Here is a 17,856-nt window from a genome sequence, read left to right as displayed (position 1 = left end):
AGTCAGTCAAAACAAGGTAACAGTCTAAGGATCAAAGGCAACAAAGGAAACATGGAAGGGTTACATATACATATAGTCATGGCGTATGTATCTAAAAATACTTACGCCAGCCAATCTTGTATTGGATCCACTCTTCTAATAAATGGCTCTCCTGGCCACTAGGTGGTGTTGTCCTCTACTTAAATACTAATTATGTTCCCTATTAAGCAGATTTGTGTCATCCCTAGTTTTCCTCATTTATAGTTGCCTGTTTGATGTAGTCAGTCTTGACTCATACGAGTCACATTCACGTCAAAATTGTTAGTAAAATTTAAATGGTAGTAAATTTCACAAAGAATTACAAACATCAGGTATCAATTCTGAATTTTCGAAGCAGAAATGCTGAAATAGTATTTTCTTGTTGACAGTTGACAGTTTTAGGAATCTTAAAACAGTCACTCTCTTTATTTAAAGTGATTTTTTACATCTGTTGATTTTGATGTGGTGTAATGCTCTACTTAACAACTGATGGACATATTTTTTTTTCTTTTTTAGATATGGAAATTGTCCTTTGTATCCATAAATATTGCGGTTTAAGCAAATTGAATTGTGTTTTAAGCAAATTTAGTAGTTTTATATGAACCTGACTTCTATCATTTTTGTCAGTACGGACTCCAGTTTCACAACCATAAACCATGCATTTGAGTACCCTCTTGTCTTTCCTTTTGGCCTTTATTAAGTGTTTCTTTTTCAATGTGTTTTGCTTAGAATCTGAGTTCAGCTTGAAGGGTGATTACTTATTGGGTGGCCTTTTTGCTTTACATGAAGTTCAACATGCAACACCTTTGTCCTCCCCAGAAGCCATTCAATGTTTCAGGTAAGAAAGCATTTTTTGCAGCAGCAGCATTTCCACAGTATTTTGTTTCAAGTCACATTTTAAAAACAAAAAATGTATTAAGCTCTGTTCACTTCTTCACTGATATTTTCTAGATACACTTTCTCAAAATCTGGCTATCAGATGTTTCAAGTGATGAGGTTTGCTATTGAGGAAATTAATAACTCCACAACTCTTCTGCCCAACATTTCTCTGGGATATGAGATTTTTGACCACTGTAGTGAAACAAAAAATTTTCCTTCAGTCTTCAGTTTTATCTCGAAGAATAACTCAATAAAACCTAAAGAAAAACTCAACAACTATCAGCCTAAAGTGATTGCCTTAACAGGGCCATATGGAAGCACAAGCACTATTACTGTTGCACCATTAATAACAATGGATGTTATACCACTGGTATTTTTATTCATATATTTTTTCATACAGTCTACTTCCTTTTGTTCAGGACAACTAACTTGCTACTAATCAATTGGAATGTTTTCTTTTCTTTCAAAGGTGAATTATGGCGCTTCTAGCTATGCATTAAGCAATAAACTTCAGTATCCTTCCTTTATAAGAACAATCCCTAGCAACAAAAACCTGATAGAGATGATTATTCACATTATACGTTGGTTTGGATGGAACTGGGTTGCTTTTCTTGGTAGCCAAGACGATTACAGTGAAGATGGTCTAAGAATATTTAACAAGTATATCAGCAATACTGGCATTTGTCTGGCCTATCAAGAGAATTTTAGCCAAAAGGCAAACTACAGTCAAACACTTAAAAAGATTGATATGCTCAACATCAATGTCATTGTTGTTTTCGCTATACCACAATATGCAAGCAAAATTATCAAAGCAGCCATTGCAAACAACATCCAAGACAAAGTATGGATTGCAAGTGAAACCTGGGCTATGAATCAACAGCTTCCAAGAGAGCCAGGAATTGGGAAAATTGGCACAGTTATTGGCATTACGGAGAGATTGTTGTCTTTGCCTGGATTTGATGACTTTATCTATAAAGAGAGGGTAAACATTAATGCTTATAGCGCTGAAAGCGACATCCAGAGTGAGAATAACAAATGTGGTCAGTATTGTGATTGCTGCACGTCGTTGACAGCAGAGGAGATTATAAATGAAAATCCGACATTCTCTTTCGCTATTTATGCTGCCATATATACCATAGCTCATGCACTACATGATGTTCTACAGTGTGACATGAATGTTTGCAACAAAAACATAACCGTTAAGCCATACATGGTGAGTGAATGGATCATAAGATGAATATTAAGTTTTTTATAAAGAGTAATAGCATATACTCTAAAATTAATTCTTAATAATATTTTCAATGCACTTTACAACAGCTTCTGGAACAAATGAAGAGGTTGGACTTCCCGCTTAATGGCCGTCAGGTGAAATATGATGATAATGGTGATCCAACCATCAGTTTTGCGGTTGTACTTTGGAATACTGAAACAAATCCTCCACGTTTTGAGATGGTGGGCACGTATGATACATATCCAGAAGTTACTTTTACTATCAACAACTCTCGCTTGCTCTGGCATAACAATGGTTCTGTAAGTTAGCTTTTTGCAGAGTATTTTTATAAACATTCACCTAACTGGTTAATTTGGACAAACTTTACATTAGGTGGCCTTAACTACTTTGTACTTGCATCAAAAAATAAGAACATTGCACTTTTGCTGCTATTGAGCTGAGGTGAGACCATTCATTTTAATAACCCGTTTTCTTATTCCATAAAGGTTCCATTCTCAAACTGTTCTGTGGAATGCAAAGAGGGATTTTCGAGAGAACCTGATGGATATCATAGTTGCTGTTTTCTGTGTAAAAAGTGTCCACGGAACAGCTATGTGAATTATTCATGTGAGTATTTTAAGCAGTAGATGAGAAAACATCTCAAAACAATAGTACATGCTACCACTACATGAGGGGAAAATATGGGAAGATATCATTTTCACGTGTAGCATCTGCGGGGTGGTTATGCATAATGTAATATATTTGTGGAATAAATTTAAATATTTGATAGTGAAGTTGTTATAGTAAGCCACAATAACAACCCCATATGATTTGAATAATTAAAATGATATCATAGATGTATTTTGCGTAGTGTGTTTTTAAAAACGGTATCTTTATACTTTATGCAAAATTTTAATGTGTGTTTTTGTACAATTTGTGTAATTTAATTAATGGAACTGTGATGTGCAATTATTTAAAATTAGAATAACTTTCATAATTGCTAAACAGTAATACAGTATTGCTCATACAGTATTATACAGAATTATGGTGTTATGCAGAGATAATTCTTTTGTGCTGTTGAAACGTGTCTGATTTTGGCTGTATTTCATTCTTGTATTATTTTGCTATTTTTCAGGGAACCCCTATACCTGTTCTCCGTGTGCAGAGAGCGAATGGTCTGAAGAGGGCAGTACGACATGTAAGAAACGTTCTGTTGTCTATCTTGAGGTCACAGAAATCCCCTCCATCATTGTCATGGTTTCTGCCACATGCCTAATTATTCTCCTTATTGCCATATTTTGCCTTTTTGCCCATAATTACAACACACCAGTGGTAAAGTCTGCCGGTGGCGGCATGTGTTTCCTTATGATGACGTGTTTGATAATGTCTACAATAAGTGTGTTTTTTTTCTTTGGAATGCCCTCATCTGTATTTTGCCTCCTGAGAAATGTTGCATTTGCATTTTTCTTCACTGTTTTTCTCTCCTGTATGGCTGTCCGATCCTTTCAAATTGTTTGTATCTTCAAAATGGCTGCCAAGTTCCCTACCATTTACAGTCTTTGGGTAAAGCACAATGGACAGTGGCTCTTTGTTGGATTTTTTTCGGTCATTCATTTATTTTCTTGTATACTATGGATGACTGTCTCAACTCCCAAACCCTCCAGGGACTCATCAACTTTTAAAGACCTGACTATACTCAGCTGTGAAATGGGGAACACTGCTACTGTTAGTGTAGTTTTGTTTATAGGTTGGTTTCTTGGATTCCTGTGTCTTTTATTTTCTTATATGGGAAGAGATCTGCCAAAAAATTACAATGAGGCCAAGTCAATAACTTTCAGTCTGATTTTGTACAATGTGAGCTGGATTGTTTATTTCACAGCTTACCTCATTCTCAAAAGCAAATACATCCAGCTTGTAAATGCAATGGCACAGCTTTCTAGCATATATGGAATTCTCTTCAGTTATTTCATACCGAAATCTTACATTATAGTATTCCAGCCGCAAAAAAACACTGCCGCATATTTTCAAACATCTATTCAGAATTACACCCAAACCATTAGTAGGACTTAGCACAGATTCAATTAGGGCTAAGGGGCTACTTTAAATATTTCTATAAAATATGTATGGGCCATTCTAAAGGATTGGTCCAAAATGTATTTTTTCCCCAAAATTTGTATGTATGCAGATATAATAATTAAATGTATAATTTCCAAGGTGCACATTTCTAGTTATTGTGCCGTTAATTCTTATTAACATAAGTATTTTCAAAAGGTTTTGGAATATTTGTCCTCTTCCCACATTTGTCACTAGCAAAACACATAATAATATAATTAATAATATAATATAATTTTTAGAGGTGAATCATAACCAATACATTTTTATTATATTTTAAATATGATTTATGAGATTTGTTGTATTTTGAATTTGTTGTATTTTATAATTTTTCACGTAGTGACAGTAATGCTTTGGTAGCAACAAAGTGACATTACAGAATTTAACTCACATACTGAAACACTACTGAAACCAGCTAATGGTTATCAAATATGCAAAAATAATTTTCCTAAGTTAAAACTGGGTTCAAGACAATCACCTCCAACTTAAAGTACCAAATAAATTATGATTTTGTATATATTAGGCGTACTAATATTTTAAATATTAGTGTGGGTTTCAATAGATAACAGACAGTCTAGAATAGAATCTTATGAAATCTGTACGATTTTAGTACTTAAATGTTTTTAAAATGTGTTTTTTGCTTGTGGGACAGCAGTTTGCACCAGTTCTATAGAATGCTTCATATATATAAATATTTAACTGCAATGTAACTAAATTATGCATTGTTTATTTATGTATTTTTATTTTATTTTTTAAATGTTGTGGGCTTCCTATCTTGGAGTATGTATATGTTATATATAAAGCTGATGGTTACATGCTACAACTAAAGGAATCTATGCATCTTTTTATTTAGCTGTGCATTTAAAAATTTCCATAAAATGCTTTCATATCACTTGCCATATTGTTAAATATATTTGTTGTTATATCTGTTTTTGTAAATAGTTATTAAAACTGCCCATCTGGTAATTAAAACATGTTGAGCCTGTCATTATTTTTTTTCACTCTTGTTTTGTCACAAACATGCAAAAGACAAAAGAAGATAATTTTAACATTCTATTAACTGGGGACAAAGTAGGGAATTTCTAGCTTTTGTCTTCGACTTGATTGCAGATATATTTAAAGTAAACTGAGCTGGACAATAACATCACTGAATTAAATATTGAAATATTGAATTCTTATTTTATATTTTTAACCACAGATTATAAATATAAATATTTATTTGATTTATGGTCGTTTAATGTTACAGACCATTGGATAATTGTACTTTGATACACACGGTTCTTCTCTGCAGGGTATAGAAAATGTTGGATCATATAATTGTAATATACTCAGTTTTAACTAAATGATTACTAATTGAATGATAACCAAACACACCTGAACATTAAATTAAAGTATATATTATTTGGGATTTTTAAAACTGCAGGACACTGAAGAGCCCTGCATCATACTTTCCCTCCAGTGCTCTACTTGCCCACTTGGTGGCATAATTTCATATATCTTTCAGAATCAAAATATTACGTATTGATATAAACCTATATATTTTGGGGGAAGCAAAATTTTAGCTTACTAGAAACCTAAGTTAGTCTAAATATTCAAATTTAGTGCACAGACAGTGTCCCTATATTTACACAAATCACATACGTGTACACATCTCTGTGACGTAATTTGATTTAATTAGAGGAAGAAGCATCATGATCTACTTGGCCACTTCGTGGCATAATTCCATATATCTTTCAGAATCAAAATATTAATTCTTTTTTGTACTCTTCCTCCAATTTCCAAAGCCATTCAGTTATCTTTTCTTTATAGAACCAGTATAAGTACCTTATACTGTACAGTGCTTTGATGCAACATGTGTTGTTAAAAGCGCTATATAAATAAAAATGATTGATTGATTGATTGATCTTAAGAGACCTAACGGTATAAACGCAGGTAGGTACAGCACCTTTAGCACAAATGTATTCTGTATTCCTTGGATGACTTTAAATAGGCTTATTTACTTAAACAGGATTGATTGTTTTTACTTCACTTTGGTTAATCTCATCATTTCAGTTTTGATATAAGCCTATATATTTTTTGGGAAGCGGGCAGAGGAATTAAATCAAACTCTATCTGGCCAACACAGTCTCACGAATAATTCGTACGTATTTTACGAGGTGGCTTATTCTTATATTAAGTTCGATGGAAGGTTCAGGGGCGGTGTTAGGTTTAGGGCATTCGTACAAATTCCTAAGAATTGGCGACGCGTAAAATACGTACGATTTAGCAAAAATCGCATGAAACGTACGAACTTGTACCTCGTAAAATATGTACGAATTGCACGGCCTGTTTACAGGATTGAAGCCAATCGTGCGTTTCATTCCACTATTATTGTCTGTAAAGAGGACTGCAACATTTTACACACTGCAGCAGGGCAAATGCTTATTTATTTATATTAACTTGCTTACTAAAATATTATTTATACAAATATCAACTCCATATACGAAATATGGTTTAACCAATCTAACTCTCTCTCTCTCTCTCTCTCTCTCTCTCTCTCTCTCTCTCTCTCTCTCTCTCTCTCTCTCTCTCTCTTTCCCTTTTTTTTTGCATCAGCGAACCCATTGATTCATCTAACAGAAGGTATATTTTGTGCGCCAAAAATACGAAGCGAGGAAAATTGACGGGCCGCCCCCCCCTTTTCAAAAGCTGGTGCCGATTTTCCACATTTTGGATTTATAAAGAAAGTCCTCTGGGAAACCTACGATTAGGCTATATTTTAACACAGAAGCATAACCATAACAATCCTCTGCCGTATTACGTTCGTTAATAAGGCATTTTGAAAGCGTTGACAGGTAACAACCCAGATATAGCACGGACGTGTTTGTCCATGTATGCGATGAAACCACGCTTGTCTTATTTTGCGTTCAAACGAAAGCAGTGTACACAAGTCGCTTATTCTTATACAAATGAGTCGCGAGTTCTGACGAGTAAATGGCAGATGTTTTGCAATTCAAGGCGCATCCATAGACAGGATTTAGTGCTTCACAATGAGGAGGCTCGTCTTTTGTTAAGCTCTTGTGTTTCTCATTGAAAGGCTTTACAAAGAGTTCATCCTTCATGGAGTTTTAAAGTTACTTTCCACTAGTTCATTTCAGTCCTTGAGAAAACCTAAAGCAATGTTAATGTCCCTCTCTTTTCCTTTGAGACCGAGATCTCCGGCCACACAACCAAACACAGGGCATTGTGAACCTGATCTAAAGCCTTCTGAATAACTTGCAGTCTATAGAAATTCATTATAGAACATGTTTGATTAGCCCAGTACACAAACAGGACGGGCGCGTGGCATTTTACAGTGACACAAATGAAATATGTCAAATTGTGGGTTGTAGCCTAGTAATATAGTTGATATCAAGTTGGGCATTTTGTTGAACATTGCGGGAAGTCATTTGTTTCATTTAGTTTTTTTTCCTTTCTTTTTTACCCCTGAATGGTATAGGCGGTTCTCCCGATTTGTTATGCTCTTGCTTGACCCGTTCCGTGACATTCAGAATTCAGAAGACGGGCCGTCATCTTTTGCATAAGCTAAATACTTTCAGTAGGTCTACGCCTATATCATTTTTTCCAAAACGGAGCAAAGAAAGATATAATAAAGAATAGCTTGCTAGAAACCTAGAGTAGGCTAAATATTCAAATTCAGTGCACAGACAGTGTTCATATATTTACACGAATCACATATGTGTACACCTGTCTGTAACGTGCATTTTTTGTAGTTGTATATTATCTGTATTTATATTCATATCAGTTAACGGGTATTTATTTCTATGTTTTTTCTAAGCATCATACGACCTAGCATAGGCTATTAGTCGCATTTGTAGGGTGTTTACAAAAGTTTTTGTTGTTGTTGGTTTTAGTTTTTTAAATCTTAAGGAAATAATTATGTGTGTGTACGTGTCTTCAATTTAACGTACAGGGCCTGAATGTGGGCAGAGAAATCTGCCTCAGTATATGGTGGCTAAATTAAAGGGCTAATGTGGTGCAACATGTTAAATTTAAGCGTGAAAACAGCGTGATAAACAGCATCGACGAATCACAAAGGAGTGAAGTCATCCACCATGTACCTAACTGCTGTGCTCCAATTTCATACCGATTTCGCGCTACTTTGCAGGACAGCACTGCAGCGTTTTGAAACAATTATTCGGTGCATTACACGCAATTTAATCTGAGGTTTAAGCCTACTTGTTAGATTTCCTGTAGCAGCATAATCAATACGCACAAGCAAAACAGTAGGCCTACAGTATATTTTATTTTTTAAAAAGTGTTTTTCCAAATTTTAGACTATAATTTGGAAAATAAATAATATTCTGTATCTTAAGTCAACATCACGATCTTTCTCTTTGTGTATAATTGCAGGAAATCTATAGTCTATATTCACGAGTCTCTCATAATTTTCAAAATACGCACATTTCTGTAGACCTGGCGAGATAATGGCACACGTTAAATTATGCGACGTACAATATTAGACGTTATTATTACGCATAAATGCAAAGTTGTAAAAAAAGGGCAAGTACAAAGTGAAGTAAAAAAAAATATGTACACTGAATGCATGTTGCTCGCTTAAGCAGCTTTCTCAAGAACCAATTCTATTGACGGGGATGTGCGGAAAATCGGGCGGGTAGGGCCCTTGAGGAGGCGTTCCTCTGATTCTCCTCGCTCTGCTGTTTGAAGGGAGCATCTGAGACAATTCCTCCTTTTTAGACATCACGTCCAAACTGCAAAAATACAAGAGATAGCCTACACTTTTCGATTTCGGATTCTACTGCCCCACGGCCCAATGCAGTAATGCACAACATTATTTTTTATTCTACTTGAAAATATAATTTTTTTTTTTCAGTTTTCTGCATTCCAGGAATTCTTCAATTAACTTGTTTTTAACCATCACAAAGCTTTCGTTTTCCATTTCTTACTTTTCAAATAAAAATGTACACAACATTTTCATTTCTGTTATTTTATTTATGGCGGTTAAGGAGTGTTTCTTTGATTAATCTTTGAAATAAATGCATTTTATCACAGCCTATTATTCCTAGTATTTATTAAATATCTTGTTTGTTTCTTTTTTTTCGAACAATCATTACTTTTATTACTAGTATTGTTATTATTTTGTTGTTCTTTTTTTTACTTTGTAAACAAACATTTTTGCATTTTTACATACATTTTACCGACAATGACCCATATAAAAACCTTTGATATTTTGTTTGCACATAGGACCCTATTTACTCCAGAAAACTGTAATTTTTCACAAATCAACATGGCTGCTTTTGTATATTTGATGCATACAGTCTTATATTATAAATTATTACCACAGAAAATATTGGTTCACATATTGTTGACATATTTTATTCTTTTCTATTCTAGCCAGCTAATGATAGCTATACGTCAACAAAATTAACGTTGCATAAAAATATTATTGTATACAAGTATGTTATCCTCAGCATTCTGGCCAAATTAGCTCATTGCCTTCTCGCTGTCATGGCCTTCTAACCAACTTATCTCGTCTCCACCAATATGTGCATTAGAAGTACATACTTGATGCGAATTTGAAAATACTTTGAAAAGTGCATTTGATTTTCTTCATCCAGAGTTTTCGTATGGTTGGTCTACGCCTAGCTTAATTGTAGCTTAATAGCTGAAATGGTTTTAGAGATGCTACAAAAACAACAAGATAAGGAGATGAGGTAATTCTTGTCCTGATTCAGAATCTGAAATATCCGATGCCGACGACCAAGACTATGTGCCTCTGGCGTCTGGATTTATGAAGCCTAGATTAAGAAGACTTATGTGATGAGTCCTCTGACGAGGAAAATTTAGACCCAGTCCAATAGATTGCAAAAAATGCAAACCATTTTTTCATGCTGTCTTACAATATACTGGATACTGGATGAATATGAGCGCTGTCGTGCATTTAAGCGTAGGCTACCCACATTCTACGATCAAACCTGAATCTAAGTTTTATGAATGAGTCCCCTTGTCTTGCTCAAATGTAGCCTACCTGATTTCAGTACCTCGGACAACGACACCACAAGCGGAGTTAGAGCTGAGCTGCAATTCTCAAAAGCGACGTGGGCTCGTAAAGACCATTGTTGCTCTTAAAGACCCTTGGAGGCACTGATTCCACGATTTGGGTAAAATGCAGCCCTTCCACACTCTTAAAAACAAAGCTTCTTGATTAGCATCTATAGTTTCACGAAGAAGCTTTTAACATCAACCTTTCCGTTTTCTTTATAGTGAACAAATAAAACAAAAGTTTTTAAATAAAAATGTTATTTTAAAAACTTTTAACTAAAATGTTTTGGGGAGCACAAAAAAGTCTTATAGCGTCTACATGTTAGAATCTGCTAAGAATAAATAAATTTGTGTTTGCGGTTTGCAAAGGTAGTTTAGTGAAAATCGAGAATGACCGCAGTGGGATACCAGTCACCATGACGATATGCTTATTACTGAGGTAAATTGTCACTTTGTTCGCTCATTGAGACCTCTGCTGTGCGGAACCGGAGGATGAACCGTGAAACCAAGAACGAATAGTTTCAATAGCAAGTCGCAGGACAGCATATGGTGCTGCAAGCACACCGAACGCTGACACCAACAAATTACAGATTTCATACTAATTTTCCAGGGAGGGAAATTCCTTGCCACCCACGCGACTCATCTGTGTGGCTTTTTGTGTTGTCTTGTTGTTCAGTGTCCGCTAGTCAGAAGTTACGTTTATTTATAGAAAGGGAACTTAAGACAAAAAAAAATATAATTCATGTTTAAACATGTTTGTTTAACTATATTAGTGAAAACAAAAGATGCCTATTGTTTTTAACGAGTTAATAATACACGTCTAAACCATCTCTCATAAAAACAATCAAAAGACATCCAAAACAAAAAAAAAAAATTAGAACCTAAACTTGATTTGGCCGTTTTTAAGGTGTTAACACAAAGAATGAGATCATTTTTGTGTACTAAATATTTAATTATTTATGTAGAGCTGTTATGAAATATTGTAACCTAACCTTAACTCGCTCCCTGACGGAATTCGTATTTATATTCTTATTCTTATTATAGGTAGGTTAAGATGGGCTCAAGCGCATATATGAATTTTTTAAAAGCATAAACCGAACAAAGAACGAAAGAAAATACATGTGGTTTATTTTAAATATATAATAATTATTTGCGGCAGATATAAATACAATTTTACCATATCATATATATGGGTAGCTGACAAATAAAATGAGACTGTGTCCTGTGGTTTAACAGCAAGGTGGGGAAAAATACAAATACGGTGAGAAAAATGTATCTTCATTTAATCGAGTTACTAATACCATTTTTTAGGATACACTATAGTACACACTGATACATCAACTACTCATATGTATAGAAGTATAATAGTTATTTTGCTTGAAAATTAGAATAGCCACGTATCTTGAAAGAATATGGAATACACAATACCAACTTCAATCAACAGGCCTAATTTATCACGACAAAGTCAATATTCGCTGATAAATTTTACAAGTCTTCGTTCTTATATAGATTTGTTGCTTTTCTTGGAGGCTAAATGGCAGATACTTTGCAACTCAAAGAGTCCCAATAGACAAGACGTGGTGCTTAACAATGTGAGTGGCCTTTTGTCTTTCCTTTCTGACTGAATGCCTTCACACAGCTTCCATCCTTCGCCGGGTTTAAGTTACTATCCACTAATTTATTTCAGCCCCTAAGAATACCCATAGCAATGTAAATGTGCCCTTCTGTTTTTCTTTCCTTAGCCAGTGCACCTTAGTGCACACAGCCAAACACAAGACCGTGTACTTCTAATTCAAAGTAAAGACTTTTCAAAGTCCCGCGATCCAGTCTATAAAAATTCATGATGTACAATGTTTGATCAGACCAAAAGAAAAAAATACAGTTGTTTAAAATAAAATAGACGCTTGGAGAATTTACTTTGCTCACATATTGAAAGCATTCCAATATTTTTCCAATCTAAAATTGTGACAGTAAAAGGAAACACTAACACTTTTGTACTTTCTATACAAAAACAACATCAGAAACATAATGCAACGGCTTTATTGATGTTATACTGACTAAACATGCGAAAGACCTTTTTGAATTGTGATGAAAGTTTTGTTTGACTTGTTATATTGTTGGTAACCCTGTTATTTTTGAGCTTACGAACATCAAGTGTGTCTCTTTTACCGCCATGCTTTTTGTATTTACATGTTAACAATGAATGGTAGTTCTTTAGAAAAGGAACGTTTATTGCAGTAATTGTATAATTACTTCACTAATTGTTGTTAACAAGCCATAGAATACTTCAGTGACTACAGGATCTTCTAACTAGGCGCGCATGATAAAGGGCAGTTAGGGTTAATCAGTTACAGATGGAGAAAAGTGAAAGCACTGGCAAGCTTTTGATAAACATGCGCTTAACCTTTATCGCAGTCTGTTATTATGCCAATTTCGAGCACAAATTGTTCCCGTCTTGTTTCTGACAAGGTGGAGGAAACGGTGAAACCTCTTAATTAAACATGAGAATAAAATCTAAACTTTGTGTGTTTTCCGTATTTTTAATTACATTTAAATCTATAGACTTTTGATCAATTTATTGACAAGTAATTTGATTTACTGTTGAAAAATAACTGCTAATACAACGGTAGCGATTCTGTGCGTGAGACTGACGTGTAAATCAGCTTCACAAAGAGAACTGATTTGCTCCGATTTCATACTGATTTGTGCTATTTTACGCTGTGAAAAGAGAAACAAATGCGGCGTTTTGAACCAATGTTTTGGCCATTACAAATGTTTGAATTTTAAATGCCATAACAAGCATGCATATGGCACCTGGTATGTCTTAACAACTTGTTAAGAAGAATTTAAAATACGGAGCTGTTCATTCAAATTATGACATTAATAGCACTTTATATAGCCTACATAAATGGTGTCACAAGCGATATCATTGTGGTACAGACTCTTTGGACGGACAGCCTACCAGAAATTGTAATAAACAGACCAGGTCACTTAAAATAGTAAAAACGTGTACGCACACTGTACACTTATTTTTTCTTTAGTAATATTTTGGTGCAATGTTATTGTTTGGAGGAAAATAACTGACTCCTTGAAAGAGAACCTATTTTAGAAGACAAATACAATAGACGTAAAAGATCAATCGCTTCGGTATACACATATATAACTGCAGTGTTTTTCATTGCTTTCTAAAGGCTCTTGACCGGAGCCGCTGAAATGGTAATGCGAGTCTATCCCGGTGTCAAGGCGTTTGTTCCCTCTGTATAAATAAAGCTATTGTATAGTGAGGCCGTCTCAAGCGAAAAAAGACTTAAAGCTATCAATAGACATTCATTCATCCTGTCGCGTGTCACGCTTTTGAAGTCGTTCCCTGAGCCTTTTACTGCGCATGTGCAACAGAATATAATAAGTTTAATCGAACTTAATTTTAAAATGTAATCAAAGCTACTCAAGCAATGTATGTGCATATAATTTTGATGAACAAAATAAAGTATTAAGACTTAAAGTATCCCGAAATAAAGTTTGTGAAATTCTGTTCACGGTAATATTCTGTTACGCAAAGCTGCAGTTTTTCCTTGGTGGTAACCACCTTTACTTAAAAATCTTTTTCAAACCCCGCATGACATTCCCAAGGACAGGCTCTATTGATGGAGAAGTGTGGAAAATCAGGCGGATAGGACCCTCGGACAGGAGGCGTTCCTCTGATTCTCCTCGCTTCGCTCTTTGAAGGGAACATCTGTGAGAATTCTGCTTCTCTTTGAGAACATGTATGTTATCAAGCTTTAAACTTAGAGCTTTACTTGTAGCATGACCGTCTGTATTCTACAAACTAAAGAATCCTACATTTTTTTAGAAAATGTAGACTTGGTTTGTAAAATCCTGACGTTTTAATTCAGCAAAGGTGATTTCCCTTACTTATTGGCATAAAATTGCCACGTTGTGAAGACATGGAAAAGATTTCCACGGTGCTGCCTGTCTCAACATGGCGTGAAACCTGATGAGAAAGGGATGAATAGTCAGAGCTAATTCCTCTACATCTCAACTGGTTATTTGTAACATTTTCCATTTTACGGTGTTTCTATGGAACTCTCTATAGGCTACATTTTCACCCCACACGACGATATTGTTCGTTCATTTCTATCTAAACTAATGCAAATGAAATATAAGATAGTAAGATAAAATATTACATCATATGATTACAAAGGTTAGACCAAAGGGCCAAGTTTTCTTTTTCAAATAAAGTAAATTTGACATGTAAGTGATATGGGAAAAAAACAATTACCCATTATTATTGTTATTTTATTGTGTACTTTTTCCATCTGATTGTGTGAATTAAAAGGCTTATGGTTTATAAAAGAAGGTGGCACCAAAGTCAATCTTAAGCTCGTTTTTGAGAACAAAAGCACAGACTGGAAAGCAACTTCATGGTGATTGGGTGTCCAGCAGAAACTAAATGGATGCTCTTTTTGCGCACCAATGATGTGAGCAGTGCATTGAGATGTTAAGTAAGTCTCTCTTTATAAAGCAGGATTCTAGGGAGAATTCCTTCACTCTGACACAAGGAAGCTGGATAAATCATCTGGGTATCTAAGAGCAACGAGCATTCGAGGGCAATGGCTACAGAACCAGAGAGAGTGGTAACGACGAAAACTCAGAGCGTTAAAAAGGTGATTAGAGTTATAAGTTAAATTATTTTTTGTTTAAGATTTTTTATAATTCTTTATCAACGTGCATTGCCTGTATTTTAAATAACGGTTTTGTCTTTCAGGTGTCCAAACCACTGATGGAGAAGAAAAGAAGAGCACGTATCAATAAATGTTTGAATCAGTTGAAAAGTCTCCTGGAAAGTGACTGTTCGAACAATGTAAGAAAATTAATTGGATTCAAAATCTATTCAAATATTAACATCAAATATATGTCTCAAAAACCAACTGATCGATTTTATATCATTCAGATCCGCAAGCGAAAATTGGAAAAGGCTGACATTTTGGAGCTGACGGTTAAACATCTCATGCATCTGCAAAACACCAAAAAAGGTTTGTGTTCCATTCGCATTTAAAGCTAATTAAGATAATCAATATTTATTATTATAAATGTAACTTACATTTGTGACTAACAAATACATATTGATTTCTCTAAATGCAGGAATGCACAAAGTTTGTGACTCTGCTGAGTATCACGCTGGCTACAGAAGTTGTCTCGCCACTGCCAGCTATTATCTTCTCGCTTCAGACGCAGACAGAGATTCCCGCTCCATCATGCTGACACATCTTAGGAGCGGTTCTAACCTCGTTCCTGAGTTCAGCACCGCGGAGAGCGACCCTGCTCGGATCCCTGCTTCAACTCTTACACTTCGTCGATCACACAAAAGTTCCCTTAAAACAGACGCTCCTCATGCCAACTTAGAGCAAACTTCAGACAGACACTACTGCTCTATGCCGAAGAGGACTGAAATTTGTGATACGGACAAAATATCATTTAACGCACAGGCTGGAACCCATGCATCCAAAAAGCTAAAAAGCACACGATTCAGTCTTAAAAATACGAAGCGCTGCATTTTTTCTGAAGCCTTGAAACAGAATTATTGGCGGCCCTGGTAAATCTAGGGAATTTCAAATGTCACTTGTTTTAACACTTAGACTTTATAAAGTAGCTCTAATTTTGCTTCTCGTGCACTGTATATGTAGATACTATTTTTCATAAATGATGACAAATGTTTATTTTAATAATAAAAGACCTCAACATTGAATTGAATTTGCTTATTATGTAAACTGACAAATGTGTGCTGGGGAGATCGAATGAATGTCTTATTTTGTAATGGAATGCACTGCATGGTAATGTAATATGTTTTTAATGAAAAGTAATCTAGCTCTTTTTGAGACAGGTTTACCTTAAATTTATATTGTTGATTTAGCATCTAACAATTTATGAAATGTATTTTAAAACAAAAATATGCATTTTGTTAAGCAAAGCTTAAGGTTTTCAGTTAAAAAAATATTATTATTATTATTATTATTATTATTATTATTATTATTATTATTATTATTATTATATTCTCTGAAAATATTTATTTGTGCTACAGACAAATAATTTTATCGTATGCGTTTGAAGTATGAAGCCTTGATGGTGAGTGGTGGGAGGTGTAAACACAGAAAATGCATATACACAGATCGCAAAATAAAATTAATAAATCGGGGTACTGATATACAAAAATATGGTACGCACGTGTCTGTCGTGCATATAATACGGTGTTTTCGCGCAAGCTGCATATACACCCATTGCGTAGTATATACACGCCAAAGTAAATTTTGGCGTATCTATAACACGAGTTTTTGTTTTTATTTGGCTTACTATTTAGAAGCACTTTCATGAGATATAGGGTTGGACGAACAGGGATCTAGTGAAGCTTTGAGATGTTGCGTAGCAACGTTTGCACTTACAGAAAACTTACCATTTCATATAAACAGACAGTATAAAAAAACTGACACAGTGGCAAATGAACTAGAAGCATTTCTTATCGTCTTAACATACCAACCCATACCAACTGTACATCAATGAACTTGAGTTCATCCACAATCCACAGTACGTGGTTAGACAAAAATTCAAGTTCATTCTGCTGACGACTTTTGACGTCAAGACAAGATATGCATCCTGTAGGAGCAAACATTTTAATTCACAATATATTTGGTTTTCATTGTTATTTTATCTTTTTTAATCAAATGTATTCAGTTCATACACTGATAATTAAAATGTCTTTTGTAACTGCCCAGTTGGTACAGTTTTGGAGTTTTTGCAGGCCACATTCTCCCCAGGGTTAACCCATTCCACACTTTAAGCTGAAGTGGAGTCCATTACGGCCTACCATGTCCCCCTTGGTGGTCATTCAGTGGGTAAACACCCCCTAGCGGCACATTTTCTCCAAGGAGCGCTGAGGCATTCAGTCCTCCTCCCTTTTGGGAGCCAGAGGAGTACTCCCCGAAGTGGAAATTTTACACTTCATGTTGCAGAGTTCCCCAGCATGACCCAGCTAACTGCTCAGTCGGTAAACTTCTGGAGTACTAACAGCCTAGATTTTCTGCAGGAGTATCCCACTTCACATTGAGGTGTATGTGGAATCATTGTTGGCTTACCACTCACCGTTCAATGGAAGAAAGTGGGTAAACATCCCTTGGTGATATGCTTTCTCTGCAGACTAGGCAAAGCTTAATTGTTTAATATATGTCCTATATGTCCTCTAGGGAGTCAGGGTTTACTAGGCGTTGAGTGCAGGGGCCTTTAAGGCCTTTAAGGCCGTCTTTGCCGGTGTTCCCGTGACATTTGCAACAATGCGGGATGGTGCACCTCCCCAACCTTTGTTCGGTAATGGCCTAGACCTGGCACTCCAGACTCTTCCATGCTCTCATCCTGGCTGTGCAGCATCCACACTGGGCAATGACTTGAAAGTATTGTTGCGTGGGCTTCTCGTTCCCATAGTGTTGAACGACACAGCTCAAGTTCCTGAAGAGGAATGTCTCCAAGTTACAGATGTAATACTGATTTCTCAAAAGATTTAGACGCTCTCAGTGCTTGCTATTTTTCCTGAGGCTGGCGCAGGTTTC

General features: G+C 35.3%; 2 protein-coding genes across 2 annotated transcripts; both read left to right on the top strand.

Moving 5' to 3' along the window:
* Window positions 1-571: 571 nt before the first annotated feature.
* LOC122350966 (taste receptor type 1 member 1-like) lies at window positions 572-4,177 on the top strand. The gene is made up of 6 exons (XM_043247753.1): window positions 572-856; window positions 970-1,267; window positions 1,367-2,110; window positions 2,215-2,427; window positions 2,614-2,734; window positions 3,243-4,177. Exons 1-6 carry the CDS (start codon window positions 675-677, stop codon window positions 4,175-4,177), a joined length of 2,493 nt encoding a protein of 830 aa, XP_043103688.1. The 5' UTR covers window positions 572-674.
* Window positions 4,178-14,871: 10,694 nt separating this feature from the next.
* On the top strand, window positions 14,872-15,893 carry her3 (hairy-related 3). Its single transcript, XM_043246227.1, has 4 exons — window positions 14,872-14,925; window positions 15,027-15,122; window positions 15,213-15,294; window positions 15,404-15,893. The coding sequence occupies exons 1-4, from the start codon at window positions 14,872-14,874 to the stop codon at window positions 15,856-15,858; spliced, it is 687 nt and encodes a 228-aa protein (XP_043102162.1). The 3' UTR covers window positions 15,859-15,893.
* Window positions 15,894-17,856: the final 1,963 nt, after the last annotated feature.

Source organism: Puntigrus tetrazona, chromosome 8 (assembly GCF_018831695.1).
Source record: "Puntigrus tetrazona isolate hp1 chromosome 8, ASM1883169v1, whole genome shotgun sequence".
In the NCBI taxonomy this organism is placed as follows: domain Eukaryota; kingdom Metazoa; phylum Chordata; class Actinopteri; order Cypriniformes; family Cyprinidae; genus Puntigrus; species Puntigrus tetrazona.
Note: the sequence above shows the minus strand (reverse complement) of the source record. Positions and strands in the feature narration are given on the sequence as shown.

Excerpts from the sequence above, each read along its gene's own strand:
- LOC122350966 (XM_043247753.1), top strand. The coding sequence starts at position 675 with ATGCATTTGAGTACCCTCTTGTCTTTCCTTTTGGCCTTTATTAAGTGT. Across the intron at positions 2,111-2,214 it reads TAACCGTTAAGCCATACATG|CTTCTGGAACAAATGAAGAG; the intron begins GTGAGTGAATGG and ends ACTTTACAACAG. Across the intron at positions 2,735-3,242 it reads CAGCTATGTGAATTATTCAT|GGAACCCCTATACCTGTTCT; the intron begins GTGAGTATTTTA and ends GCTATTTTTCAG.
- her3 (XM_043246227.1), top strand. The coding sequence starts at position 14,872 with ATGGCTACAGAACCAGAGAGAGTGGTAACGACGAAAACTCAGAGCGTT. Across the intron at positions 14,926-15,026 it reads AAACTCAGAGCGTTAAAAAG|GTGTCCAAACCACTGATGGA; the intron begins GTGATTAGAGTT and ends TTTGTCTTTCAG. Across the intron at positions 15,295-15,403 it reads TCTGCAAAACACCAAAAAAG|GAATGCACAAAGTTTGTGAC; the intron begins GTTTGTGTTCCA and ends CTCTAAATGCAG.